This window comes from Trachemys scripta, chromosome 5, assembly GCF_013100865.1.
Source record: "Trachemys scripta elegans isolate TJP31775 chromosome 5, CAS_Tse_1.0, whole genome shotgun sequence".
In the NCBI taxonomy this organism is placed as follows: domain Eukaryota; kingdom Metazoa; phylum Chordata; order Testudines; family Emydidae; genus Trachemys; species Trachemys scripta.
In genome coordinates, this window is record NC_048302.1 from 139,855,336 (window position 1) to 139,883,247 (window position 27,912).

A 27,912-nucleotide genomic window follows, 5' to 3' on the forward strand; every position below is an offset into this window, starting at 1 on the left:
CCCCCTTCCCCTCCCCAGCACAGCATGTCCGGGCACCCCCTTCCCCTCCCCCAGCACGGCAGGTACAGACACCCCCTTTCCCTCCCCCTCAGCACGGCATGTCTGGGCACCTCCTTCCCCTCCCCCAGTGCGGCAGGTACAGACACCCAGGGCTGGGATCGAAGGGGGCTGCGGGTCGGGGCTGAGAGGCACCAGTGGAGCTAGGGTGGGGGTGTCCGGGCCACGCCCGCTCTGTTGAGCCATTGCCAGCAGCTTGGTGGTTGTCTGGGTTGGTCCCAGGCCCGGTGGGATGGATTTGCCCCAGACACACAAAATCGGATTCTTGTGGAAACCAGAGTTGCTGGGGCCGCCCCTCCTCAGTGCCGCTATTGTCTGGGTGAAGGGCCTGTCGCAGGCTCCAGCAGGGCCGCGTGAAGGCATTTCTGCCCGAGCACTCCATGGAGGGGGCTGCAGACTGGCCACGGAGAGTCTCTGGGGGGACCCCTCTGCGTAACCTCCCCCGCCCCCGTCAGTGCCCTGGTGAGCTGCTTCTTCCGCTGTGCGACCCTGGTCATCAGCGCCGAGGCCTCGTCTGTGCTCCCGGTGCCGCAGTGCTGGTCACCTCTGTGCACCAAGCCTCAGCCAGACGGGGTCCTGCCTGCGTGACGCCTGTTTGGGGGCGCTGGAGCAGCTCTCCCATGAGCGCTCGCTCTGCTGGGGCCCAGGCACCGCTGCGGCTTGTTGGCGCAATGTCCTGGCCCGGAGCCACGTGGAGCCCAGCACTGCGCTGTAGCTGGGGCTCCTGGCAGGGCTGGCCTGCGATCGCAGCTCACGCCGGGCTCCCAGCTCCCATGGTCCAGCACTGAGGTAGCGGCCGGGGCCCACAAGGATACTGGCCGGTCATCACCGTACAGTGCCTGGGGGGTCTTTGAGGTGCCCTGGCCACGTGAAGCCCTCTCCCCACCCTCCCCTGCCCCCCTAGAGCTCTGGGATTTGGCCAGGGTGAAGGGCCTGAGGGGCCATTTATGCCTTTGGGTCGGGCGGGGGGAGAACAGGCCAGGCCTGGGCACCACTCCAGTGCCCTGTGCTGCTCTCCTACCCGCGGGGCCAACACGAACCAAGGGCGGGATCCATGCGGCCAGACGGTCCGAAACACAGAGGCTGTACGGGGAGTGGCCGGTCCCGGCCTGGCTCGGCTCTCCGGGGGTCCTGCTGACTCCCTCACAGCCCGTATGTGCCCAGCCGTGGAGCTGGCACCAGGAGGCCACGGGGTAGCGCCGGCTTTGCTCCAGCTGCCATGACAGGGCAGGGCTCAGCGCTGTGTCCTCCTCTCTGTGTGCAGGGGCGTCAGGGTCCACCCGGGGCTTCACAGGACGGGTGAAGAGCGCCAGCAAGGCCCCCCCCCTGCCCCGCAAAATCAGCTCCAGTGTGTACGAGACCTTCATGGAGCAGAACGCCGCGCCCAACAGTGGGAAGGTACTGGCCATGGCCTGGGCTGCAGGATCTCCCCAGAGCCACATGGGGTGCAGGGCCCAGCCCCCCACAGCCACAGGGGAGCAGGGGCCAGCCCCCCCCCCCCCCAAGCCACTCACTAATGCTTGTTCCTCTTTGTTTTAGCAGCTGACAGTGGATGGAAGTAAAGGGCTGAAATCACCACCCCCGCCACCCCCCAAATCCAAGCGCATATCCCCGACCTGAGCTGCCCCACTGCCCATGACCGGCCCCCTCGCTGTCCCGCTCAGGAGGGTGACTTTGCTGATGGAGGTGTTTGCTGGCTGCTTGGTCCGGCCCCCACCCCTTTGTGCCCTCCATGCTCCTGCACCCGCCCCCCCCCCTCCTCCTCCCCGGCTGAGCCCTGGGCCAGACTCATTCATCTTTCCTACAGCAGCCCGAGCATCCCACCACCCCCTCACTCCAGTTCCCATGTGCTTGGAGCTGCAGAAGCCCCAGCCTAGCTCAGCCTCCCTCTCACAGGAGGCACCAGCCTAGGTCAGGTCTAGGGCCGTCTGCCCCGCTGAGGATGGTGTAGGAAACATTGCAGCCAGCAAATCTGCCCCAGTGAAGGGCTGCTGCTGCCCCAGGAGTTAGAGGTCAGCTGCATTCCTGAAGCAGGGCTCTGGGTCCCTCCCCAGCTCTCCTTTTCCTACGAACTAGTTGTGCTCTGGATAGTCTCGTTCTAAGGCCCAGCTCCTAAGCCATCCTGTGGCGGTGAGTTCCACAGGCAAATGCAATGCTGCCTGGGGGAAATATTTCAGTTCTACGGCCTGTCCGTGTGCTGTGAGGCCAGGAGAACAGGGGCTCTGCTGCCCGGTGGCCGAGCAGTTAGTGTTTGATAGACTCAGTCCACACACTTGGCAGGAACAATCCCCAGCAGGTCAGCCCCCTTGGTACAGGACGGTTTGCCAGGTCCTGACCCCCTAGGGCTGCGCTGTCCCTGGGCGGGGCTGGAGGTGGGTGGCCCCTGAGCACCCATACCCCCCCCGCGCTGGTCCCAGAGCAGCGCCGGAATAGTCTCTGTATCAGCCCCTCCCCGAGGCTGCGACCCCTGGAGCCGTGGTGCAGTGAGCTGCCTGCACACCGCTGGGGCCCCTCTGCAGCAACCGGAGATCAGTTCAGCCACAGCCACTGCCCATCGCCTGGTCCCAGCCGGCCTCCCGCACTGTGGGCAGCGCCCATGGACTGAGCCCCTCCAGTGTGGGGCAGGAGCCAGCCTGCTGCTGCTGCTCTCGCCCCCACCTCCCACCCCCGGGCTGCAGCATGATGGGCTTGTGCGTCCCCACCATGGGCTCTGCGCCAGCCGAGCCGACCTAGGGCTGGGGCAGCCCCAGGCTTTGTGTTCTGCCCACCCCCAGCCGGCCAGGCCCCGCTGCTTTCCCAGCGCGTCCCCGCCGCACTGCTGGGGTTCGTGTGCCTGGGGCCATGGGATGCCTCCAGCTGCCTGCCAATAAAGCGAATAAATCCTCCAGCCTGCGCCCTGCAAATCAGTGCCCAGCCCCGACCTCCGGCCAGCAGTGGCGGGGAGGTGGGGAAAGCGTGAAGGCAAAGTCCTAAGGACAAAACAGACTAAGGGGGCTGGGGGAGGTGCTCACAGGGAGCACTGGAGGGGAAGGGGGGGATGGGGGGCACTAGTGGGCAAGGCTAGCGGGGTGGGATGCTTTACCCTGGAGGTGGGGGGGGGGGCTCACAGGGAGCACTGGAGGGGAAGGGGGGATGGGGGGCACTAGTGGGCAAGGCAGGCGGGGTGGGATGCTTTACCCTGGAGGGGGGGGGGGCTCACAGGGAGCACTGGAGGGGAAGGGGGGATGGGGGGCAGTAGTGGGCAAGGCAGGCGGGGTGGGAGGCATTACCCTGGAGGCGGGGGGGAGGGGGGCTGGCCTAAGCCCAGCAGCTCAGGCGAACGAGGCCTGGCTCAGAAAGTCGCTGCATCCCTGAGCCAGCTGGGCAGGGGCACAAGATTCGCTGGCATCCCGTCCCCCTCCCATGAAGAGCAAGTGGCCCGGGACCACCCCAAGAGCTCTGGGGCCAGCTGGAGCACAGGTTCCCTGGGGTAGCTGCGGGGTGGGGGGTTTCTGCTCCCACACCCAGGCGCAGCACGTCCCTATCCAGCCCTTGCAGCTGTCCAGTCGGGGTCTGTGAGCACAGGCAAACCTACAGCGACCACAAGGAATCCTGCTATGGTCAGACCTCCCCCCACACACACACCAGGGGCCCAGTCAGCCCATTGGAGACACACAGGGGGATGTGGGGGGAACACCCAGCCCACCCCCCGCTGCTCTAACCACTAGACCCCACATCATTCCCAGAACCAGGACTGGAACCCAGGAGACCTGGCTCCCTGCCCCCCACCCGCTTCACATCGCAGCTGCCTCAAAAAAATGGATTTTGAGACATTCACTCATCCTGGCAGCCACATCTGGGGCCCTGTGTCACCAGCTTCCTTTGGCCCCTGGGTCGCCTGGTACCCTGCTGCCCTTAGCCCCCCGCTGGGGGGCAGCACCAGTAATGCTGCACATGCCGGGCCCACCAGCAGGAGGCTGGCCAGGTGGGTGGGCACAAGGCCTTGCCCTGTGGGGGGTGGGTAGCAGCTGTGAGCCAGCACCAGCCAGATGCCAGCTCAGCCCAGGGCACCCTTGTGCTCACATCAGTGCAGGGTGCGCCCTGGGAGTGGGTCTAGTCTGACCCAGTTGGCCGCCAGTGCATGTCACCGTATGTCACCATGGTGGCTAGACGGGCAGCGGCGGCTTGGGGGGGGGGGGGGGCGGGGCCAGGGGAATTGTCGGTGCCCCCCTGCAGGCCCCCTATATACCCATGGGGACACAGGGCACGTCCTATGGGCTGGACATGTATGACACCCCCTAGCACCCCTGGGATTGCAGCATCCATGGGGGGGCGGGGGAAATGGTTTGCAGAGATGCCTCCCCCAGCGCCCGAACCCAGCTGTGGTACAGGACCAGCCCCTGCCCAAACCGGCCCACAACTGGGTGCGGTGGGATGTGACCCAGCCATCGTGGGACCCTGGGCCGGATTCTGGGTTGAGTGAGGGCTCGAGTCCCTCCCTGCTCTGACCCCTCATCCCAGGCCAGAACTCAGGAGTCCTGGCTCCCTGCCCCATTCTAACCATTAGACATGTCCCCCCACCCCCCGCTGTCACCTTGCTGGGGCCATTACAAAGCCTCCCCCCTTGATGCATTTCTCCACGCTGCTGGCTGTGCAGATACTCCCCCCGGCTCATTCCAGCCCCTGCAAGGCCACCCCCATAAATGGGGGAGGAACAAGCACCCCGCCCCGTCTGGCTCCTACTCAGCCTGGGAGCTTCCCTCCCCTGTCTTGGCCATTCTAGGCCTGGATTAAGGCAAACTGGGACCTTAGCCCCACCCCTTCCAGAGCAGCTTGTTAGCAAAGTGCCCCACAGAGGCCCTGCTGGGTGGGGGTGGCAGAGACTGCTGGAGCAGTGGGGGTGTGAGTGACAGGTCTAGGGCCCTGCACAGGCAGCACCCTCCTGTTCCAGGCTCTGAGCAGACTCAGGCAGGCAGCCCTGCATTGGACACGTACATGGTTCCTGATTATCTTTGCAGACACCCACAGCTGATTTTTTTTAAAGCAAAAGCAGAGCTGGCTGGGACTCTGCCTGCCCCTTTCTTCAGAGTTTTCAGAGGGTAGAACCTGTCCACCCCACCACCCCACCCAGGGAGCACATGAGGGAGGCACAGGCTCTCCTTCGGGCATCGCTTCTGTCCTGTGCCCGCCCAGAGAGTCTCCCAAGAGCATGCCGTGCAGCAATCTTTCTGCAGCTGTGGGAGTCACCCCCAACGAGCCTGTCCAGCACCCCCGCTACCTCTGCCCATCTAACAGGGCCAGTGGGAGGCCTGAGGCCAAGCCCGGCCGGGGCGGCACGGGCACCACTCTGGGAAGGCCAGAGGACTGAGAACAGGGATGGAGACACTTGAAATAACTGGGGCCTACAGCCATCAGTGCTAAGGTGCCTGCAGTTCTCCAGGGTCAGGCCCGGGCAGCTTCAGGACCAGAACACTGGGCCCCATTGGTTAAAGCTTGGCCTGGAAGAGGAGCCCCTCTCCCCCCGCCTCCCCAGAGAGATCAGAAGGCTCCCTCTGCCCCCCAGTGATCTCAAGCCCTGGGACCTGGCCGTAAGAGAGTCAGATTTATTTTTTGTAGCTGAGAAGAAACCCCCTTCAGCCAGTTTAACACAACAGCCCAAATGGAGAAGGCTGGGCCAGGCTGGTGCTGAGTCCAGTCCGCCATGGGGGTGGGGGCAGGGCAGCCCGGTTTCAGCTGTCCAACCCTGTCTGGCTAGCCGGAGGCAGGTCGGGTGTGATGCGGGGATACACAGGCACTTACTGCCCCACCGTGGGCAGCTGGGCACCGCCTGCCTGGGCTGGCACACGCCGCGAAGGCCCCGCTGCATCTCAAGCGTGCTGGTTCGGAGGCTTTGGGATCCCACTGCAGTGCTGTGAATCATGCAAAACGGCCATGCTGAAGTCACGCTCCCAACGGGCCCAAGCCCTGCGCACGCCACAGGCAGGAGGGTGAGGGACACCTCAGTGGCTCCCATCACCCGGCGGCGTCCCATATTTCTCCGTGTATCTCCTGTGGGGCAGGAAGAGTCCATTAGTCAGGCAGCAGAGGAGTGTGGGGAGGGAACGGATCGGCCCCAGGTTGGCAGCTGGAGTGGCCTACTAGGCACATCAGGAACTGGAAGCCAGGACTCCTGGGTTCTATTCAGATGGCATCAAACTGGGAGGGGCTGCCTCCCCACCAAGAGCCCAGAGGACCTGTGTTCAGACACAGGCAGAAACCACCAGACTCGGCCTGGGGGAATAACCCAGCACCATGTAACGGAGGGAGGGGGCAGTGCCTCCATGGTGGAGGGGGACCCTCCACGCTCGCACCCCCTACACTCTGCTCTGGGACCCCAGCTCATCGGCTCTGACCTTCTGTAGAGCACAGGCCCCCATTACTCCGCCTCTGCCCCATCACTTGCCTCTGACTAAAGCGCAGAGACCAGGCACTTCCCCTGCAGCACCATGGTTCCTTGAGATGCAGCCACGACCCTCCTGCTGCCCCCTCACAATCCAAAGTCCAGCTGACGGAGGACTGCGAGAGCAGGAACAGGTCATGAGGGACCACTCCCTGCGGGGTAAGTAACTGCTCTCTGCTTTTCGGGTCCGTGTCAGCGTGGATCCCTCTGCGGGTGGCTGGCAAGCAGCATCCTCCCTGCACGATGAGGGGGGGCCAGTCGAACAGACGGCAGCTCTGCTCTCCTGAGCTTGGCACGTGGCCGGCTGCCTTAGCAAGCGCACAATGTTTAACCCAAGTCCGTAAGTTACTCCACATAGCTGCCTTGCAGCTCTCAGAATGCAGCAGTCCGGGAGCAGGCAGGTGCTGCTGCCCGAGCCCTGGTGACGTGCGCCTGGCCATCTGGAGGGAAAGCCTCCCTAGGGGGCTGAAAGCAGGTGGCTGTGCATGGTGGGCTCCACTTGGAGATGCTCTGTGATATGGCCACAAAGAGGCAGCCTGAAAGGCCTGAGCTGTTGGGTAACAGAGCAGAGCTCTGGCAACGTGCAAAGCCTGCAGACAGTGGGTCGGTAACGGCCTGGTCAGGTGGAATTCTGAGACCACCATAGGGTGGAACCTGGGGCACAGTTTCAGCACCACCATGTCCCTATGGAAGGACGTGGAAGGGCTTGGCGCTTGCTGACCTTCCAAGCTGATGCGATGGCCAGACCATCTTGGTAGTCAGGTGGCAGATGGTTAATTCCTAGGCAAAATGTTACGGGTTATTGTGATGCCTTAAAAAAAAAAAAAAAAAAAGTGAATGTTCCTTTTTTTTTTTTTTTTTTTTTAAACACTACTGAGCTTATAATTAAGGTAAATTTTTGGGCCCCATAATCAGAAACGGTCCCACGTGAGTCAGGTCTCTGGCAGGCAGGAAAGCATGAAGGAGGCCCCTGGAGGAATTCTGATGCCGTAGGGTGGGAGAAGTCAGAATACGACTGGACCACGGTGTGACGCGCAGATATTGCAGCAAGGTGAGAGGTAAAGCAGAATACGGCACAAGAGCGTCCGCCGGGTCAACATGACAGGGAGTTGCCCATTTGGAGAATTTCTTCCATTTCGAGGAATAAGCTTTCCTGGTGGAAGGTTTCTTGTTTTGCATAAAAATATCCTGGCAGCAACTGCATCCTGCAAGTTCAGTAGGGCTCGGCCAGCCAGCGTCCAGGCCCTCTCAGTGCATCTCTGATCTTGGTTCTGAGCTATTATACTGGTACAAGCCGGGAGGAATATTAGGGGAGGGGAGGACGCTGCCCCTGGACATCTGTAACAGGTCAGAGCCAAAACTCTCCTGGCCAGGGGCCATCGGGATGATTACAGCCATGTCCGGTCTATCTTGTGTCAGGGGAAAAAGGCATCCAGCAGGGAACCTGGGCTCAGGCCTTCCTGGAGCAGAAGTTCAGACCCTTGGTGGTGTGCTCTGTGGCCAAGAAGTGTATGGTGGGCATCTAGGATGGACTTCTGCAGTGACCACTTGTGGCTGGCCCCCTGGTCTGCTCAGGAAGTCAGCCAGGTTGTTGCCGACCCCTGGAAGGGGGACAGCCAGTGGGGTCGGCCCATGTTGATGGTACTATTCCTAGAGCTTGATGGCTTCCGGGACAATCGAGCGCTGCCCAGATGTGCTGGCAGGATTTGCATGGTGGAGTTTGGAAGAACAGGCAGGAACGCTACATAGGCCCTCAGCTCCAGGACAGTCCTGGGTAGGATCAGCTCACAATGAGACCATGTGCCTTGCATCTGCAGGCACTGCAGTGTGTCCCTGACGCATCCACAATAAGAGTTGTCAGGGAGTGGCCAGAGAACGCCACCCCTTTTCCCACGCTCCCCAGGTCTAGCCGCCAGGCAGGCTCTCCCAGGATCTGAGGGACTGTGACCCATTCGTTCATGATGTCTGGATGGGGAATACATGGACCTCAGGCACAGCTGTGAGGACCATAGGGTGAGTCTGGCAAGTGGCATCACATATGCACATATCGGCGCGTGGCCTCAGAGTCCCAGACACACATGTGCTGTCGGTCTTGCCTGTAGATCATTTATCTCTGACTGAAGAAACTGGAATCCCTCCTCCAGCAGGTTGGCCCTGGCTGATCTGGAATCAGTCCGAGCTCCTGTGAACTCTATTGTCTGCAACAGTGAGAGATTTTTCTTTAATTCCCAAGGAGTCCTAGCTGCGTGAACAGGGAAAGGCCGTAGTGTAAGGCAGTTCCAGTCTCCTGTGGGATCTGCCCGTGACCAGCCAGTTGTCCAGGTATGGACAGAAATGGATTCCCTGGCTTCTGACATGCGCTGCTTCTACAGCAAGACCTTTGGCGCACACTCAGCACCGGAAAGTCTGAAGGGCAGAACCCTGCACTGATAATGGTTGGGCCCCGCTGTGAATCTGAGGTACTTCCTGTGGGCTGGGTACACACCCTGCACATCAAGTGCTATGAACCAGTCTTGAGCTTGGAGAGAGGTGATGATGGAGGCAGGTGTTACCCTTCCTGACCCAAAGACAGTGAATGTGTTCGGTCAGCGTCCTCAGGTCTAGGATTGGAAGATGACCTGACCTCCCTTCTCCTTTGGAGTGAGGAAATACCAGTAGAAGCCTTTTCTCCCAGTCTCTGTTGGAACCTTTGCCATGGCTTCTAGATGTAGCAACAAGGCTTCTTCCGCTTGTCGCAGGCTCTCATGGAAGAGGGATGGGGTGGCCCCAGGCAAAGATTTGTAACATCCGTTTATCTGACATGATGGCAGACGATGCCAGGTGGGATGGGGCTAGGTGGCTTCTGAAGGTTGTGTTCTCCAATGCAGCTCTCGACTGTCTTGTCGATCCGTTGACGTGTGGCGGAGCGGCTGTGCTGCCGAGGAAAAGGAAGGTTGGTGCCCATGTTGTATCTTGGCAGCTTCTTGGCATGACATTCTGACTGTATGGGGTGGCAGGACAGTGAGTGCTGCTGAGGCTGGGGATGCAATGGCCTGTTGAATGGAGGGGTGCAAGTCCCCAGAGTGCAAGGTGGCTTTTGAGTCCTTCAGTGAGTGCAGAGGGCTGGCCCCCTTCTCGCTCAGCAGTCTGGAGCCTTCACAGGGTACATCCTCTATCACAGCCCGGAGCCACGGTGTGCTGTCTATGGCCACCGTGGTGCCCAACGACCTGGCCATGGTCTCAGAAGCATTGCCACCAGCTGCTTTACATCCTTGAGTTCTGCTCTGCTGTCACGAGGGTGTCGCCCTGTCCCACGTCAGGAAGTTGTACTTGGCCAGCAGGGCCTGACAGTTAGCCACGCACAGCTGCAGCGAAGCTGGAGTATGAATTCTTCCCAAGCAGGTCGAGACATCTGGGGTCCTTGTGCTTTAGCTCAACCTCAAACGTCTCTTCCTAGCAAATACGACAAAGGAGGCTGGGTCAGCTGAGTATCCAAGAACTCAAATCCCACGGAGGCCGGAACCTGGGACTGCTTGTCAATCACTTCCCCATTCGCTTCCCTGTGGCCACAGCCCATTAGCAGGGTCCAGCAGTCCCTCCTGTTGGCTAGGAGGCTGATCCTGCCAGACCAGAAGCCAAGAGGGGGTCAAACAGCTTGTGAGATTTCTCCAACATGCCGAGGGTCCCAGCAACACTCGCAAGGAGCTCCCGGAACAATTGAAAGTCATCCAGTGCCGGCAGCAGAGCTGAAGACACTGGTGATAACAGGAGAGATCATCAGTGCTGAGAGGGGGCGTCACGTTGCTCTGCCCCTGGTGTTCATGTGTCAATGGCCCGCTTTTGGGGGGGGTGGGGGGGCAGGAGGAGAGAGAGAGAGAGAGAGAGATCTCCTTTTCCTCGAGGGTGGAGACTGGCTTCTCCATCCTGGCCACGGTGGGCCGCAGCATCCAACAGGGCCAAAACAACAGGTCACAGGGGGACAATCGACTCTCTGGGTGGCTCAGATGCTTCTCCAGAGCCAGGCTCCGTGCTAGCAGGACTCCATCTCCCCAGCCCTTGATCTCGCATGGGGCTTGGAGGACTTGGAGGCTGTGCAGTCTGTCCTTATGGGAGGACACCCAGCTCCTTCTTCATTTCTGCCTCGCTGCTCAGAGTAGCCCCTCTTGGTCCCTGACGTTGACCCCACCGGTGCTGGTGCCAGCTTTGACATGGACGCCGAGGCTGGCTTAATGCCAGTCTCTTGACGGATCCTTCCTCAGTGCTGAGTTCTCAGTACTCACTGCCTGAGTCTGCCCAAGACGGTGCTGCTGCAGCTTGTTTCCCGGGGCTCTGACAAGACCTTCATGGACTGTTCCAGAAGGTGGAGTTTCAGCCTTGCGTCTCACACCTCTCAATCTGGCAGAGAAGGCCAAGCAAAGTGAATACGCAATTCCCCCAGGTAAGAGACACCCACAGCCTCCATCCTTCAGGGGATGGAGTCCAGTGCAGGATGGACCGGGCTGGAAGCCCACAGGGCAGAGTCTGACCACTGGAATTCAGTCCCAATGGTGGGATCCGTTCATGGCTGACAACCAGTCGATCAGAAGCGATTCTGAGGACTTTGGAAATTTTGATAAAGTTTAGCCTGAGCTGAGAACTCCAGGTTGCATTTCAGTGCCATGGGCAGTCCAGCTGCCCCACCCTTCATGCATTGTATGGGAGAGCGAGGCAGCAGAGGGCTCGTGCCAGCCGGGGCAGACGCCGCTATTCTGAAAAGCCTCCAGTCTGGTGTGCATGAGGCGCATGCTCACCCACAGCGGGATCCACGCTGACACACACTGAAGAACTAGTGTGTTCCAGAAAGGCAGACCCAGACTACCTGAAGGTCAATCCTCTTCAGAAACTCTGGCTCTTTGGCCTGCCTATGTGGAATCCCCAGTCAGGGACCCCTCCCCGCCGCCCCCACGAGCCTGGCTTTGTAACCCCAGTACTCCCAGGGGACAGAAGGCAGAGGCTCACGTCAGCCCAGGTCACACTGCACTCTAGCTCTGCAAGCAAAACAATGTGGTCATTAGCCTTGGGTGCTCTGACGAGAGTGCTAGGATACATGCTCTAAAAGAACTGGAGAAGCCCCGTTGTATCAATGAGTCAGATTCTCCACAGGGAAAGCCTCTCCCCTCAGCTCTATCTGCACCTGCTTTCCCTCATCCCTGAGATGGAGAATCCACCACAGCCACTGGGAGTCTGTTCCAACGGTTAAACACCAGTTCTAATTGGACAGGTCTGACTGACTTCCAGGGTGGGTCTTGTTCTGCCTCTCTTTGCTAGATTAAAGAGCCTTTAGTCCCCAGGATTTCCTCTCAGTGAAATCAAGTCACCTCTCAGTCTCCTTTTCCCTCAGCTAAACAGAATGAGCCTGTAAGTCTCCACCTGCCAACCGTTTCCCTCGCTCCTTTCTGTATCCTCTCCAGTTTTCCAACACCCTTGGTTAAAATGTGCCCCGGAGCTGGGGCAGCGTTTCAGCACTGGCTGCACCAGTGCTGCGTAGACAGGAGAATCCTCACTCTACTCCTATGCACATGTCTGGCTCCCCAGGACCTCATCAGCCTGTTCTGCCACACGCCGAGTGCTAAGTTTCTAATGAGAATGTTGTGCAGGCACATAACAGGTGCGCAGTTACCTTTATCAACCACACTCACAATACCAAAGGATTAAACCCGGCTTGACAAGCCCCATTTGCCATAAAGCCACATGGAATGGCATTAATTATGTGCCTATCCTTTAATTTACTGATTGAATACAGCACGGAGAGGACAGCCCTATGTCCAGCCCAGGGAGACGGCCCCAGGCTCCGGGTGCTGACAAACTGGTGAGAGCTGCCCCAGAACCACGAAGAGAGTCTCACGCTGGAAAAGGAGCCAAATCCAGCCACGTTTCCGTAGCCACCATCCTGTGCTGGGAGGCAGGGTTCTGCTGGGCACCAGCACTCTTGCCCAAAGCTGGGCAGAGCATAGATACAGACCCAGGAATGCCGACCACCCTTGCTGTGACCATGGCAGAGGCAGGGGTCCTGAGACACAGAAGGGACTCACCTCCTGGCGTAGGCATACAGCACATGTTTCCGCTCCTGCAGGGACAAATGCCTCTCCACAGGGGACTTCGCAAAGAGCTTCACAGCGGGCTGGGGGAAGAGAGCATTCAGGGAGCAGCCACACTGCATGGCCAGGCAAGCTGCCAAGTAGCCCAGCACCCACCCCTCCCCACGCACCTTACCATGACCTCAGCACCTGTGCTTCTCACGGAGAGCGTCAGTACTAGAGGCCGCAGAAGTCTCCAGTCCCATCAGCATCACAGGCCGGAGCTTGGGTGGCCACAGCTGAACCAGCCCCTGGCGCCCAGCTCCCCACACTGCCAGGCCATGAGTTGGGTCTAGCGAGGGAGAGGAGCTCATCACCCCCGTTCCTGGCCCTGACTTGTCTCCTTCCTCGGCAGTCCCAGCTCTCTCAAACCCGCTACCAGCTCTTGGGGGCAAGCCCCAGCGCAGCCCTGAGAGCACCTGTGGGCCAGCGGATTCAGCCTCCCCAGGTCCCCCTCTCGATGTCCCACCAGCAGGCACCTTGGAGGAGGATGAAGCTGCAGGGCACTGAGGGCTGGAGGCCGCTGGAGTCTGGGACGTTGACGGAGCAAGCAGGCCAGGCTCCGGATCCTTGTCCTCAGGGAGGAGGGGCACCTGGCCCTCCAGGAGGTTGGCGATGGTAGTGTCCACGCAGTTGGTCTGGGCTGTGGGGACACAGGGGCTCGGTTAGAGTGGGAGCTGCTGCTGAAGCTAAGGGACCTGTGCAGGGATTCTCCATGTCCCAACGAGCCCCATAGCACAACAGTCCCCAGGCCTCCACGCCGGATGTTGAAGGGCAGCAGCCAGCCTCTGCCCCACAGGGTCCACACGAAGGTCCCAGGTATGCGCTTACCCAGGTCTCTCCTGATGGTCCCCAGAGACACATGTGGGAGCACCTCCTTGACCCGCTGGACCATCTCCGTGATCCGCACATCCTCGGGAGCAAGAGGCCCGACACCAGCCAGGCTGGGAGATGCCCTGGGCCTGGCAACCAAGGACTGGCTTGAGGCTGCAGGAGTAAGAACAGAAACATGAACGGGCAGCCCAGGGGAGGGTGCAAGGCCCAAGCTAGCCTGGCCAGGGGAGCGATGACCCGCTGGCATCTCTCGCTTCTACAGGCTTTATAAGGGGACCCCCCACCTCACCAGGTCTGCCCTTATCCCAGTCTGGAGCAGGCAGGCTGGGGTAACGCCCTTTCCCAGGAGTGCCTCCTGCTTCCCCAGGGAGGGGGCTGGCACTGGAAGAGCACGTCCTTTTCCCTCCCCCAGCAGATCAGGGCAGCCACCAAGGCAGAGAGCGGCAGTAGGAGGGGCTCTGCCGGAGCCCAGGCATGTGCTCCGCAGCAGGGAGGGCAGACACATACCTGGGGCAAAGAGGTGAGGCGGGGTGTGTCTCAGCCTCTTCATATGCTCAGCTTTATCCGCTGCGGTGAGTCGCGTAGAAACCACGCCCAGCTCCACGGCCAAGAGCTACAGAAAACACACAGGAGAGAGTCAGCACAGTCATGCCCAGGGCAACAAGATCCAAGCACCACAATGCACCTGTGCGCCCAGGTGTAAGGTCTGAGGCCTTTTTCTGCCGCCACATTAGGACAGGAGCAAAGAAGCAGAAAGTCACATGCTCCCATTCCATCTAAATTACATTACAACAATGAATCTTGGGGCAGTTAAGGCGATGGCGTTCCTGTCCTAATAGCACCATCACCACCAGATAAAGAAACAGATCTTAAGATGTTTAAAGAAAATGATGCATTCTGTCTGGCAAAGAATCACTTAACAGCTGTGATTGTGAAATCCCTACTTCTTTATTGTTATGCCTTTATGGTCCCCGCTTCTCTATTGTTTATCTCTAATGTCTCTGTCTGGTTCTTTGTTTCTGTCTGTCTCTGACTAATTTTGCAAGATTTAAATCAACTAAGGTGGTGGTGTATGATTGGTTAAACAATTGTTTCACAATATGTTAGGATTGGTCAAAGAATTATTTTGTAGTACTTTAGTTTAAAATGATTGGTTAAGGCAGAGGTGGGCAACTTACGGCCCGCGGGCAACATCTGGCCCGGCCCCTGAGCTCCTGGCTGGGACGCTAGCCCCCAGGTCCTCCCCTGCTGTTCCCCCTCCCCCGCAGCCTCAGCTCACTGTGCCACCCGGGCAGCCCAGCTGCAGAGCCGCAGCCTGACCCGGTGCTGTGCACTGGCATGGCTGGCTCCCGCCACAGCCGCGCCGCCAGCCACCAGTGCTCCAGGCAGCGCGGTAAGGGGGCAGCGGGGGTTGGATAGAGGGCAGAGGAATTCGGGGTGTTGGTCAGGGGACGGAGGTATGATAGGGGTCGGGGTGGTCAAAGGGCAAGGAACGGGGGGGGGGTGAATGGGTGCAGGGGGCCTGGGGGGGGGTCAGAAAGGGGGGGGGGGGGGGAGGGGTAGGGGGCAGGGACCAGGCCACACCTGGCTGCCTGGGGAGGCACAGCCTCCCCTAACCGGCCCTCCATACAATTTCCGAAACCCAATGCGGCCCTCAGGCCAAAAAGTTTGCCCACCCCTGGGTTAAGGTGTAGCTAACCAGGACTCAAGTTTAACTAACTGGGGTCCAAACAGAAATTCTTTGGAACCTAATTCAGATACAGCCCAAGATCAGAGTTGCCAGACCTCCACATCCTGCCAACTATCTTATGCAGAAGCCGGAGTCCCTGGACCAGTGGTTCTCAACCTTTCCAGACTACTGTACCCCTTTCAGGAGTCCAATTTGTCTTGCGTACCCCCGGGTTTCACCCCACTTAAAAACTACTTGCCTACAAAATCAGACATTAAAATAAGAAAGTGTCACAGCCCACTGACAGGTTTCAGAGTGGTAGCCATGTTAGTCTGTATCAGCAAAAAGAACGAGGAGTCCTTGTGGCACCTTAGAGACTAACACATTTATTTGGGCACAAGCTTTCATGGGCTATAACCCACTTCAGTTTTTAGCCCACGAAAGCTTATGCCCAAATAAATGTGTTAGTCTCTAAGGTGCCATAAGGACTCCTCGTTCTTTTCACAGCACACTATTACTGAAAAATTGCGGACTCATTTTTTCTGTATGAAATTTTAGTTTGTATTGACTTTGCCAGTGCTTTTATGGAAGCCTGTTGTAAAACTCGGCAAATATCTAGATGAGTTGATATACCCCCTAGAAGACCTGTACCCCTGGTTGAGAACCACTGCCCTGGACAACCTGATCCTGACTGGCCACCAGAAAAAATTTGCATGCCTTATTGGGAGCGGTGAGCATTGTATGCTTAGCACGTGTATTCTTGTTTGGTAACTGTTAATAAATAGAGTTTAAGGCTATTACTATATTACTGTGTAAGGAGCTTTTTGCTGGTAAAAAGCCCTGCAAACCTGCAGAAGAGTATGCCCTGAGCCCTAGGAATTGGGGAAGGGTAGGTGCCTTTCATCCGGAGCTGTAGGAACTGGGAAAGGGTGTGGATGCCTAAATTAACCGGGTTATGCCTTGAGCCCACAGAAGGGTAAAGGTAGGGTGTCCTAGAGTGCGCAGGTAACAGGGAGAGTGCCACAAATACTGGCACTCTGTTGGCTATTCGTGCCAGACAGCACCACTCTGCATTTGACAGATTCTCAGAAATCCTTACTACCTCCCTAGCAGTGTCACGTGCTAGCTCTCCCTGCGCTCTGGGATGGAGGTGACCTGGTCTTCCCCAGTGTCAGCACACTAAGCTCTGAGCTTTGCTTTCCCCTCGGCTGTGGTAAATTCCATTTCTATACCCTCATTCCCATTAGCCGGCCTGCCTGCATGCACGGAGCTGTGGAGGGGCAAATATAGCAGGCCATGAGGGATATGACAAATTGGGGGGTAACAAATATGGGCGCAGGGATACCCCCTCCATCCAGACACACACCCTGGCCCCTCCCTGGAGACGCTCTCTGCCCCAACACAGACACTGCTCACACCTACCGATCCAGTCCCAACCCTCCTCTAGGACACCCTGCAACTGCAGCAGCCCCAACTCTCCCTCCCTCAGCCCCTCCTACCTCCTGAACTCGGAGCGCAAACTCCTCATTCGGCTCATCAGCTTGTCTGAAGACAGGCGGCATCCACCTGATGGGAGACAACAGCACTGGGCTGACTGCTCCTGGCATGGCTGGGAGCCTGGGCACCAGGGCCCTCCCCTGAGTCCACCCGAGCTCCCCTGGCCCAGGAACAGGGCCAAGCCCCAGGGATAGCAACGCGAATGAGAGGTGTGGCAGAGGAGGGAGGTGGATTGGGAAGGGGGGGTTACTGGGGAGGAATTGAACCCATTTGATTTAGACTCTTTGTTAACTGTCAGGAAAAGGGGTGTCAGTGGGCTGTTAACGTGGTTCCCAGAGGAGGAGCCGCTGCCCCAGTGAGGCAGCAAGAACACAGAGGCACCAGGGTTAGACACAAGGTGTGGGCAGGAAAACTGCTATGTGCACCACAGCCTGGGGGAAAAGGACACAGTCTGTCCCAGGTTCCCTGCTGGGAGGGACTCAACGCGGACCCTTTCCCAGGCCCAGCGAAGGCCCACTGAAGGGAAGGAGAGCTCCCCCACAGATCCAGCTCTCCTCCTCTATGGCGGATTGTCTTTAGCCTGCACTGCCACAATGAGGGAGAAAGGGACAGAGGGGAAGAGCCCAGCAAGTGACCCTGCTCAGGGACTGTGCCCTCAAGACGCTGCGTTTTGGCAAGAGCAGGGGAGATTTTGCTCACTGATATCCCAAACTGAGTTGTATGCTGTAATACAGACATGCTGAGCCACTCTGCCAGCCGAGGGTGGATGGAGACCGGCTAAGCCCTGGGATTCACTGGGAGAGGGGCCCAGCCTGCATTGCTCAAATGAGCGAAGAAGGGGAGTGTCAGGAGAAGCCTCCCAGCAGGGAGAGGCATCGACTTGAGGGAAAGGCTGAGCCAGCTGCAGGGAACCACCGAAGCACAGAGGAGGCAGGAGCTGACAAGGGAAAGACAGCAGAGAAACGTGGGGAAAAGGACCCAGGGAGACCAAGGCACTCCTCACTGGTACTGGATTCCTCTCCCCCTCTCAGGAACCAGGAGCCCAAAAAGAGGCTCCTCCCACACCAGGAACCTGGAGAGGAGAAAAGCAGGGACTCGGCACCCAGCTGGACAGCCTGGGACCCAGGCCCAGGGCCAGCAACTCAGACACTGGCAGCGGCAGAGCCAGGAGTGGGACACAGCAGGGCCCTGCCCCACCCCCCTCCTCAAAGGAGAGCGAGAGATAGTACCTTACTTGATAAACTGTGAAGGGAACAAAGAAGGTCCAGAGCAGCTCTGTGATCCAGGAGGAGTCGGCCACACTCTGGGGAAGAGAGCACAGTGAGAGCCACACACAGCCAGCGAGATGGGGCAACATGGCACTTACAGCACAGACATGCCCAAAGGAAGGAAGAGAGCACAGCAAAGACCTACCCTGAGGCAAATCCAGGCAGGCTGCTTTCTCACCAGGCAGAACTAAGAGGGACTGAGATGATTGGGGATGTGGATTATGACAAGGAAACATGCACAGGACTAGCACCAACTGACCACATAGCTCCAGGGCTTGCCCCACTCCTACCATCAGAGCAGACAGGTGTGTCCCCCTCCCCACTCGTAACTGACAGAACCTGCTCTCAAATGAAAGACTGGTAATGGCTTCAGGCCTATGGACCATCAACAATTTTCTGGACTCACAGGAAGGCTCTACTCTCTAGGCCAGAATCATAGTATGGAAGAATGTTGGACTCAATGACATTGCTTGGATCTGTTTTGGGCACTAGGACGCCTATAACACAAACAATTCATAGCTAAGGAATACCCAGACCAGACAAAACTTGAAGATTTTCCAGACCCGTCAAGACCTTGTGAGAGAAATAGGTTGTATGGGAATTCAGACTTTAAACTTATTTTTATTTCTTAAATGGATTTCACTGAGAGATTTTAAAGTTACTTCTCTATCAAGATGAAACTTTCAAAGATAAAGTGTTTGATTTACGACGTAATTCCTACATATATAGATTATTAAATTGTTGATTGAGAGAATATTAACAAAATTTGACCAAAAGATGTCCAACTTATTTTTAATGTTGTTAATGGATGAATGCTGAGTGGCTGGTTGTTACTAGGACTCTTCATAGACTTTTATAGGATTTTTTGGTCAAATTTTCCATGCACTGGCGACAATGTCATCTCAAGACTTTTTCATTCCACTAAGACCATGTCATCTTCCTCACCAAGTGGTCCCATGTTGTTCCTTTTTGATATTTTGGAGGATCAGATTTACAGTCTCCGTGGTACGCAAATCACCGAATATTGTGACTTATGTCACATCAAGCAAGAGGCCACACTAGCCAGAGACAAGCCTCTCCCCGCACTCAAAGGAGACCCCCACTAGCAAGAAGCGATGTGCCAGCAGCATCTGTCTGGCTCAGGGACTGCTGCTCCATTACCTTTAGAATTTCCTTTTTCTCTTTGGTTTGTATTAAATGGGAGGTGTCCCAACCTTTACATTCCCTAATTTTAAGCTGTCAAAGGGTGTCTGAGAGTCCACTGGGGGACACCACAATGGTCCTCAGTTCTAAAGTCTCAGACACCCATCAAAATGTGTTCTACATTCTGTGTTTAGAAGCCCTAAAAAAATTACTGCCAGGTGTAACTTTTGGCACATAAGACTGGTCAAACTTCCGCTCGTCAGTTTTGTTGGAATCTGTTATAACCTCTCTGCTGGAGGGTGGGTTAGGAGGGGCTTAGGACTGCAACACAAGAACTGAAAGCCAAGGAAGTAGCTTTGTAATTGGCTCTGAAACTGTGGTTTAAACAGTCGATAATTTGGTTTCAGTATTAAAACATTTAACACTCCCAAATCATAAACTGGATTAACTGGTAACATTCCTTAGTTGGGGTTTATGAACAAATGGACAGCTTCCTCCACAGATCCCTTCTTAGGCTTTATAAAGGTGGATTATTTGTTGAATTAATCTGGTGATGTAATTGCAATCCTGCATTGAAAGGACCTGGTTGATTTGATAGTTATATTGTTGTTTAATTTGTAATTTAGTTTAGCAATATTAACAGAAGCTTAGCTGATATTTTCTGGATTTTGTTCAACAGTTTTAATAACATTTATGAAACTGATAGAGTCACATTTCTTTCAATCAGCACCGTAGGTCCAGACCTTTTGAGGACTGCATGGATAACGGCTGGTCAATTTTAGTCCCTAAGCAGCTCCCCTCAATTAGCCTTTGGTCCTCACAGCCTGGCACTGTGTGGCTAGAACTCCTGGAACTTTCCTTGGTTATCCTGACAGTCAGTGACAACTCCTGGATGAAAGAGACTTCTGTAGGGTGGGCTAGGGCGGGGGGCTTTTGTCTATTATTTCTTGGCATCTGTCCCATTGCTTTCCTTATTTTCTGCTCTAAGTTGTGGGTCTAATGGGTGTCAGGGCAGCCAAGCTGCTCTGACAACACACTTTCCAGATGCGGTCCCTGCCTGCTTAGTAGGCCTCATCTGACCCTGCTGCTGAGAGAGGGAACCTGCACTTGTGAGACTAACCCAGGCCCCAGTTTTCGGCCTGAGCAAATATCCATGGAGAAGGGTGTCCTTGCTTGCCCAAGAGAGGGTGCTCGCTCTGGCTCCACGTGACAGCTGTATAACCACCCATCCACCTCTGGCCATTACAGAGTAACTCCTTCCTTTCCCTCACCCCACCATTTTATCGCTGCCTCTATCTGTTAAATCAGTTTCTCTCTCCTCAAGCCCAAAGTCACAGCTTTAAGGGAGCTGAAAACGTTATGGCTGCAACCCATTTAACGGTGTCACTGTCAACATATTAACACTAGCATCCGAGAGGAGAAATGGGCTATGCTTCATGTGCGAGCCTAGGCAGACCTGAACTCAGCCCCGCGTGCCTGGGGGCGAGTCACGTAGTCCCTCAGGGGATAATCGCGCTTCCTGATCTCGTGGGGTACTGTGAGAATAAACGTGTTAAAATTGGCGGGGTGCTGAGATACTAGTGATGGGACCCAGAGAGGAGCCTTGCCTAGGCAGGTCGATAGATCACAAACATACCAATATTGCCATCAGAACTTAAGAGATGTGTGAAAGGCAAAGCCGATGTCAGTGAAATTCCCTGTGAGGAAGCAGAACGCCTGCCTCACATGGCCACTGAGAAGTTTGACACGGAGGGAAAGAACCCAAAGCACAGGGCGCAAAGTAACGGCAATGGTAACCCTCTAGCACGACCCCCCTAAGCCGTACGCACCCATTATGGGCTCGGGGCTCTTTGCCCCACACCTCTAGACTCACCACAGCAATTAAGGGCCTCTGAACTTGCAGAGCCACAGGCTGAATCACATCCAGGATTGAGAACGGCCAGGAGCTGAAAAGGAAACATCCCAGCGATTAACAAGGGCCACAGAGATAGGCCAAGGCAGTCCTGTCCCCAGGAACATCCCCCACCACCACTACCTGAAGCGAAGAAGGCCGACTCGACCATTAGTGGCTGCCTCCTCTGGGAACAGCAGCAGAGGTGGATTCCCCCCATGGGACGAATACACCTTCAGGGAATCCACCAGCTCTGCCCGGCTCCCCACCGCCCCTAGCTCCATGAATCCCCGTGACCAGCAGATGAAACCCGGCGTGCCATTCAGCGCAGGCTGCAAGAGAAGAGCAAGGGCAAATTAGTGACCCCCACCCGGTCTCCCTGCTAAGACTCCAGCCTGCTGGTCCATGTGGATCCAGACTGCCCGACAGCCCTTCCCTCCCCAGACACTGCAGCAGCAGCCGGGTGTCCTCCCAACGGCCCCCAGCTGTGAACGGGAGGAGAGGGGCCTTGGGTACAAGATTTGTTATCCCTCCCCACACCAAGTGTGTTGCCCTTCAGGACTGTGCAAAATACAAGTCCTCTCAGGGGAGAGTGCTTATTAGGGCTATCGATTAATCGCAGTTAACTCACGTGATTCACTAAAAAAATAATGAATTGCAATTAAAAAGATTCATCATGATTAATCGCAGTTTTAATCGCATTATTAAACAATAGAATACCAACTGAAATGTATTTTGGATGTTTTTCTACATTTTCATATATATTGTATTCTGTGTTGTAACTGAAATCGAAGTGTATATTATTTTTTATTACAAATATTAGCAGTGTAAAAATGATAAACAAAAGAAAAAAATATTTTTCAATTCACCTCATACTGTAGTGCAATCTCGGTCATCTCTTTGTCATTTGCAAATTTGACCCCATCAGCTCAGGATTAAACAAAGACTGTGAATGGCCAGCCAACTACAAAAGCAGTTTCTCCTCTCTTGGTTTTCATACCTTAACTGCTAGAAGAGGGCCTCATCCTCCCTGATTGAACTGACTTATCTCCAGACTGATTCTGGCCTGCATATTTATACCTGCCTCTGGTAATTTCCACCACATGCGTCTAACGAAGTGGGTATTCACCCATGAAAACTTATGCTCCAATACATCTGTTAGTCTATAAGATGCCACAGGACTTTGTTGCTTTTGTCATGAAAGTGCAACTTACAAATGTAGATTTTGTTGTTGTTACATAACTGCACTCAAAAACAAAACAGTGTAAAACTTCAGAGCCTACAAGTCCACTCAGTCCCACTTCTTGTTCAGCCAATTGCTACGACAAACAAGTTTGTTTACGTTTACAGGAGATAATGCTGCCCTCTTCTTATTTGCAATGTCACCAGAAAGTGAGAACAGGCATTTGCACAGCACTTTTGTAGCTGGCATTGCAAGGCATTTATGTGCCAGATATGTTAAAAATTGGTATGCCCCTTCATCTTTTGGCCATCATTCCAGAGGATAAGCTTCCATGCTGATGACACTTGTTAAAAAATGTGTTAATTAAATTTGTGACTGAACTCCTGGGGGAAGAATTGCACGTCACCTGCTCTGTTTTTTACCCACATTCCACCATATATTTCATGTTATAGCAGTCTTGGATGATGACCCAGCATGTTGTTCGTTTTAAGAACACTTTCATTGCAGATTTCACAAAATGCAAATGTGAGATTTCTAAAGATAGCTACAGCATTCAACCCAAGGTTTAAGAATCTGAAGTGCCGTCCAAAATCTGAGAGGGATGAGGTGTGGAGCATTCTTTCAGAAGTCTTAAAAGAGCAACACTCCAATGTGGAACCTACAAACCCTGAACCACCAAAAAAGAAAATCAACCTCCTGCTGGTGGCATCTGACCCAGATAATGAAAATGAACATACGTCGGTCTGCACTGATTTGGATTGTTATCGAGGAGAACCTGTCATCGGTATGGACGCATGTCCCCTGGAATAGTGGTTGAAGCATGAAGGGACATAGGAATCTTTAGCGCATCTGGCACATAAATATCTTGCAACACCGGCTACAACAGTACCATGAGAACACCTGTTCTCACTTTCAGGTGACATTGTAAACAAGCAGCGGGCAGCATTATCTCCTGAAAATGTAAACAAACTTGTTTGTCTGAGCGACTGACTGAACAAGAAGTAGGACTGAGTGGACTTGCAGGCTCTAAAATTTTACATGGTTTTATTTCTGAATGCAGTTTTTTTGTTTTGTTTTACATAATTCTACATTTGTAAGCTTAACTTTCATGATAAAGAGATTGCACTACAGTACTTGTATTAGGTGAATTGAAAAATACTTTTTTGTTTTTTTACAGTGCAAATAATTGTAATAAAAATTAAATATAAAGTGAGCACTGTACACTTTGTTTTCTGTCTTGTAATTGAAATCAATATATTTGAAAATGTAGAAAACATCCAAAAATATTTAAATAAAAGGTATTCTATTGTTGTTTAACAGTGTTGTTATTGGCGATTAATTTTTATAATGGCTTGACAGCGCCAGTGTTTATTATTTCTATTGTCAGCAGACCCTCGTCACACAGCATCGCTCAGTGCTTCCTGGGCAGGTGCAGGCAGCCCTCTGCACCCACAGGAAACAGCCAGCACCCTGGGAAAGCCCCAAACCCAGCTGTGCTTCTGCTCATGTCTATTTAAAGAGCCAGGAAGGGTAGGCAGAGGCTACACGTTTGCTTGGGTGACCCAGTTCTCTGCCCCTCCTTAACTTGAACCAACCAGAACCCAATAGCATAACATACAAGCCTAAAGAGAGCTCAAGGCTTGTTCAATTATTCATTAATAAAGACAGACCCAGGAGCCTGTCCCCAATCCCTGAACAGGTCACTAAGTGCTTCTCCTAGGGGATGCAGCCCCAGAACCCTGCATGACTCACCGTATTGCACGAGGTCAGTAGGTTGATGACACTGTGGTCGAAGTGCGTCACGTGGTTGGCAATGTAAACCCTGACATTGGCATCCCGGAGATGGGGGTCACTTTGCCGTACAAACAGACCCAGCACCGAACACATCACACGCACGATAAACCTAACAACAGGAACAGAGACCCCCAGCCCCATTGTGACCAGAACTGGTTTAGCTGACCAGTGAATAAAGACGAGACTAGCAAGGGCTATACAGACGCTGCGGAATTAGGACTGAGGGGCACCAGAGGTGTGTTATGTGGGGGGACAGGGCGAGTGGGAGGAAGCTCAGGGCTGGGATAGCAGGGGCACCAACCAGCAGAACTGTGTGGGGAGAGCTCAGCACTGGAATCATGAGGGAGTGGCTGCAGGTGCACTTGCTGGCTGCTTGCCTTGCTGCTCTCAGCCCCTGCAGTTTGGCACTTAGGCAAAAGAAACCTGTTGTCAGGCTGCATGTGCCATGGGGCTCAGGCCCTAGAGTCACCAGCAAAGGGGCCTCCTTGCTCAGGACTGGGGATGAAGGGCCTGCTAAGCACAAATGGCACCAGACAGAGCAGCCACAAGGCCAACCTGCACACCTAACAGCAAGCCCCAGCGGGCCAGGCAGAGGCAGCTCCAACTCCATGCAGAGCTGGGGTGCTCCACAGGACCACCTTGCAGACAGGCAGAACATAAGAAAAGCCGTACCAGGTCAGACCAAAGGTCCATCTAGCCCAGTATCCCGTCTATCGACAGTGGCCAATGCCAGGTGCCACAGAGGGAGTGAACCTAACAGGCAATGATCTCTCTCCTGCCATCCATCTCCATCCTCTGACAGACAGAGGCTAGGGACACCATTCCTTACCCATCCTGGCTAATAGACATTAATGGACTTAACCTCCATGAATTTATCCAGTTCTCTTTTAAACACTGTTATAGCCCTAGCCTTCACAACCTCCTCAGGTAAGGAGTTCCACAAGTTGACTGTGCACTGCATGAAGAAGAACTTCCTTTTATTTGTTTTAAACCTGCTGCCTATTAATTTCATTTGATGACCCCTAGTTCTTGTATTATGGTAATAAGTAAATAACTTACTGATGAAGGCGTACCATCAATTTATATAAGGGCAATAATATATTCTCAGTCTTATTCTCTATCTCCTTTTTAATGATTCCTAACATCCTGTTTGCTTTTTTGACCGCCTCTGCACACTGCGTGGACATTTTCAGAGAACTATCCACGATGACTCCAAGATCTTTTTCCTGACTTGTTGTAGCTAAATTAGCCCCCATCATATTGTATGTATAGTTGGGGTTATTTTTTCCAATGTGCATTACTTTACATTTATCCACATTAAATTTCATTTGCCATTTTGTTGCCCAATCACTTTGTTTTGTGAGCTCTTTTTGAAATTCTTCACAGTCTGCTTTGGACTTAACTATCTTTAGCAGTTTAGTATCATCTGCAAACTTTGCCACCTCACTGTTTATCCCTTTCTCCAGATCATTTATGAATAAGTTGAATAGGATCGGTCCGAGGACCAACCCTTGGGGAACACCACTAGTTACCCATCTCCATTCTGAGAATTTACCATTTATTCCTACCCTTTGTTCCCTGTCTTTTAACCAGTTCTCAATCCATGAAAGGACCTTCCCTTTTATCCCATGGCAGCTTAATTTACATAAAAGCCTTTGGTGAGGGACCTTGTCAAAGGCTTTCTGGAAATCTAAGTACACTATGTCCACTGGATCCCCCTTGTCCACGTTTGTTGACCCCTTCAAAGAATTCTAATAGATTAATAAGACACGATTTCCTTTTACAGAAACCATGTTGACTATTGCTCAGCAGTTTATGTTTTTCTATGTGTTGGACAATTTTATTCTTAACTATCGTTTCGACTAATTTGCCCGGTACAGACGTTAGACTTACCGGTCTGTAATTGCCGGGATCACCTCTAGAGCCCTTTTTAAATATTGGCGTTACATTAGCTAACTTCCAGTCATCGGGTACAGAAGCCGATTTAAAGGACAGGTTACAAACCTTAGTTAAACAGTTCCGCAACTTCACATTTGAGTTCTTTCAGAACTCTTGGGTGAATGCCATCTGATCCCGGTGACTTGTTAATGTTAAGTTTATCAATTAATTCCAAAACTTCCTCTCGTGACACTTCAATCCGTGACAGTTCCTCAGATTTGTCACCTACAGAAGTCAGCTCAGGTTTGGGAATCTTCCTAACATCCTCAGCCATGAAGACTGAAGCAAAGAATCCATTTAATTTCTCCGCAATGACTTTATCGTCTTTAAGCGCTCCTTTTGTATCTTGATCATCAAGGGGCCCCACTGGTTGTTCAGCAGGCTTCCTGCTTCTGATGTACTTAAAAAACATTTTATTACCACCTTTGGAGTTTTTGGCTAGACGTTCTTCAAACTCCTCTTTGGCTTTTCTTATTACATTCTTGCACTTAATTTGACAGCGTTTATGCTCCTTTCTATTTGCCTCACTAGGATTTGACTTCCACTTTTTAAAGGAAGTCTTTTTATCTCTCACTGTTTCTTTTACATGGTAGTTAAGCCACGGTGGCTCTTTTTTAGTTCTTTTACTGTGTTTCTTAATTTGGGGTATACATTGAAGTTGGGCCTCTATTATGGTGTCTTTAAAAAGTGCCCAGGCAGCTTGCAGGGATTTCACTTTAGTCACTGTACCTTTTAACTTCTGTTTAACTAACCCCCTCATTTTTGCATAGTTCCCCCTTTTGAAATTAAATGCCACAGTGTTGGGCTGTTGAGATGTTCTTCCCACCACAGGGATGTTGAACGCTATCGTATTATGGTCACTATTTCCAAGCGGTCCTGCTATAGTTACCTCTTGGACCAACTCCTGCGCTCCACTCAGGACTAAATCTAGAGTTGCCTCTCCCCTTGTGGGTTCTTGTACCAGCTGCTCCATGAAGCAGTCATTTAAAGTATCGAGAAATTTTATCTCTGCATTTCGTCCTGAAGTGAAATGTTCCCAGTCAATATGGGGATAATTGAAATCCCCCACTATTATTGAGTTCTTAATTTTGATAGCCTCACTAATTTCCCTTCACATGTCATCGTCACTATCACTGTCCTGGTCAGGTGGTCGATAATAGATCCCTAATGTTATATTCTTATTAGAGCATGAAATTTCTATCCATAGAGACTCTATGGAACATGCGGATTTGTTTAAGATTTTTACTTCATTTGATTGTACATTTTCTTTCACATATAGTGCCACTCCCCTCCCCCCGCACGACCTGCTCTGTCCTTCCAATATATTTTGTACCCCGGAATGATTGTGTCCCATTGATTGTCCTCAGTCCACCTGGTTTCTGTGATGCCTATTATATCAATATCCTCCTTTATCACAAGGCACTCTAGTTCACCCATCTTACTATTTAGACTTCTAGCATTTGTGTACAAGCACTTTAAAAACTTGTCACTGTTTATTTGTCTGCCCTTTTCTGATGTATCATATTCTTTTTTATGTGAATGTTTATCATCTGATCTGGCCTCTACTTTATCCTCTTTCATCCTCTGCTCCTGACTATAACCTGGAAATTCTCTATCATTAGACTCTCCCTTAAGCGAAGTCTCTGTCCGAGCCACATGCTCCTCTGCAGCAGTCAGCTCTCCCCCATCTCCTAGTCTAAAAACTGCTCTACAACCTTTTTAATGTTTAGTGCCAGCAGTCTGGTTCCACTTTGGTTTAGGTGGAGCCCATCCTTCCTGTATAGGCACCCCCCAGTCCAGAAGTTTCCCCAGTTCCTAATGAATGTAAACCCCTCCAGAGATAACTATTTGCTGGATTTTGCAGGTGAGAGACTGACAAGAGCCCCAACTCTCCCCCGGCAGCCCCGCACCCACCCTAACCTCCGGAGCAGGCTGTCAGGCAGGGCGCAGCTGACCAGGAAGACATGGATGCCGATGAAGAGTCGCAGGAGGAGCAGACAGAGCCCCACGGGGGCGTAGAGCAGCAGAGCCAGCAGCAGGAAACCATCGCTGGGAAACCTGACAGGGAAAGAGAACAGGTCAGGGTCCGATAACCGCCCACGCTGGCAAGGCCAGCGCCCCCCCG

The 27,912-nt window shown here is 53.8% G+C and overlaps 2 protein-coding genes across 3 annotated transcripts in view; one reads left to right on the top strand and one right to left on the bottom strand.

Moving 5' to 3' along the window:
* LOC117878454 (dedicator of cytokinesis protein 2-like) overlaps positions 1 to 2,978 on the top strand; it is a gene marked incomplete in the record, with an annotated part of 325,642 nt that extends 322,664 nt beyond the window's left edge. Inside the window, 2 exon segments of the mRNA XM_034772650.1 lie at positions 1,322 to 1,455; positions 1,597 to 2,978. Coding sequence (XP_034628541.1) covers positions 1,322 to 1,455; positions 1,597 to 1,677 — 215 coding nt within the window.
* Positions 2,979 to 5,622: 2,644 nt separating this feature from the next.
* AUP1 (AUP1 lipid droplet regulating VLDL assembly factor) lies at positions 5,623 to 27,845 on the bottom strand (the record flags this gene model as incomplete). 2 transcript variants are annotated; one of them, XM_034772652.1, is given in 11 exon segments in its annotated part: positions 5,623 to 6,084; positions 12,526 to 12,614; positions 13,050 to 13,213; positions 13,402 to 13,557; positions 13,912 to 14,017; positions 16,573 to 16,639; positions 17,800 to 17,873; positions 20,855 to 20,927; positions 21,017 to 21,204; positions 23,808 to 23,958; positions 27,702 to 27,845. In XM_034772652.1, coding segments are annotated over 11 exon segments (1,261 nt in total), but the record flags the coding sequence as incomplete, so codon positions are not given.
* Between the last annotated feature and the right edge of the window lie 67 nt (positions 27,846 to 27,912).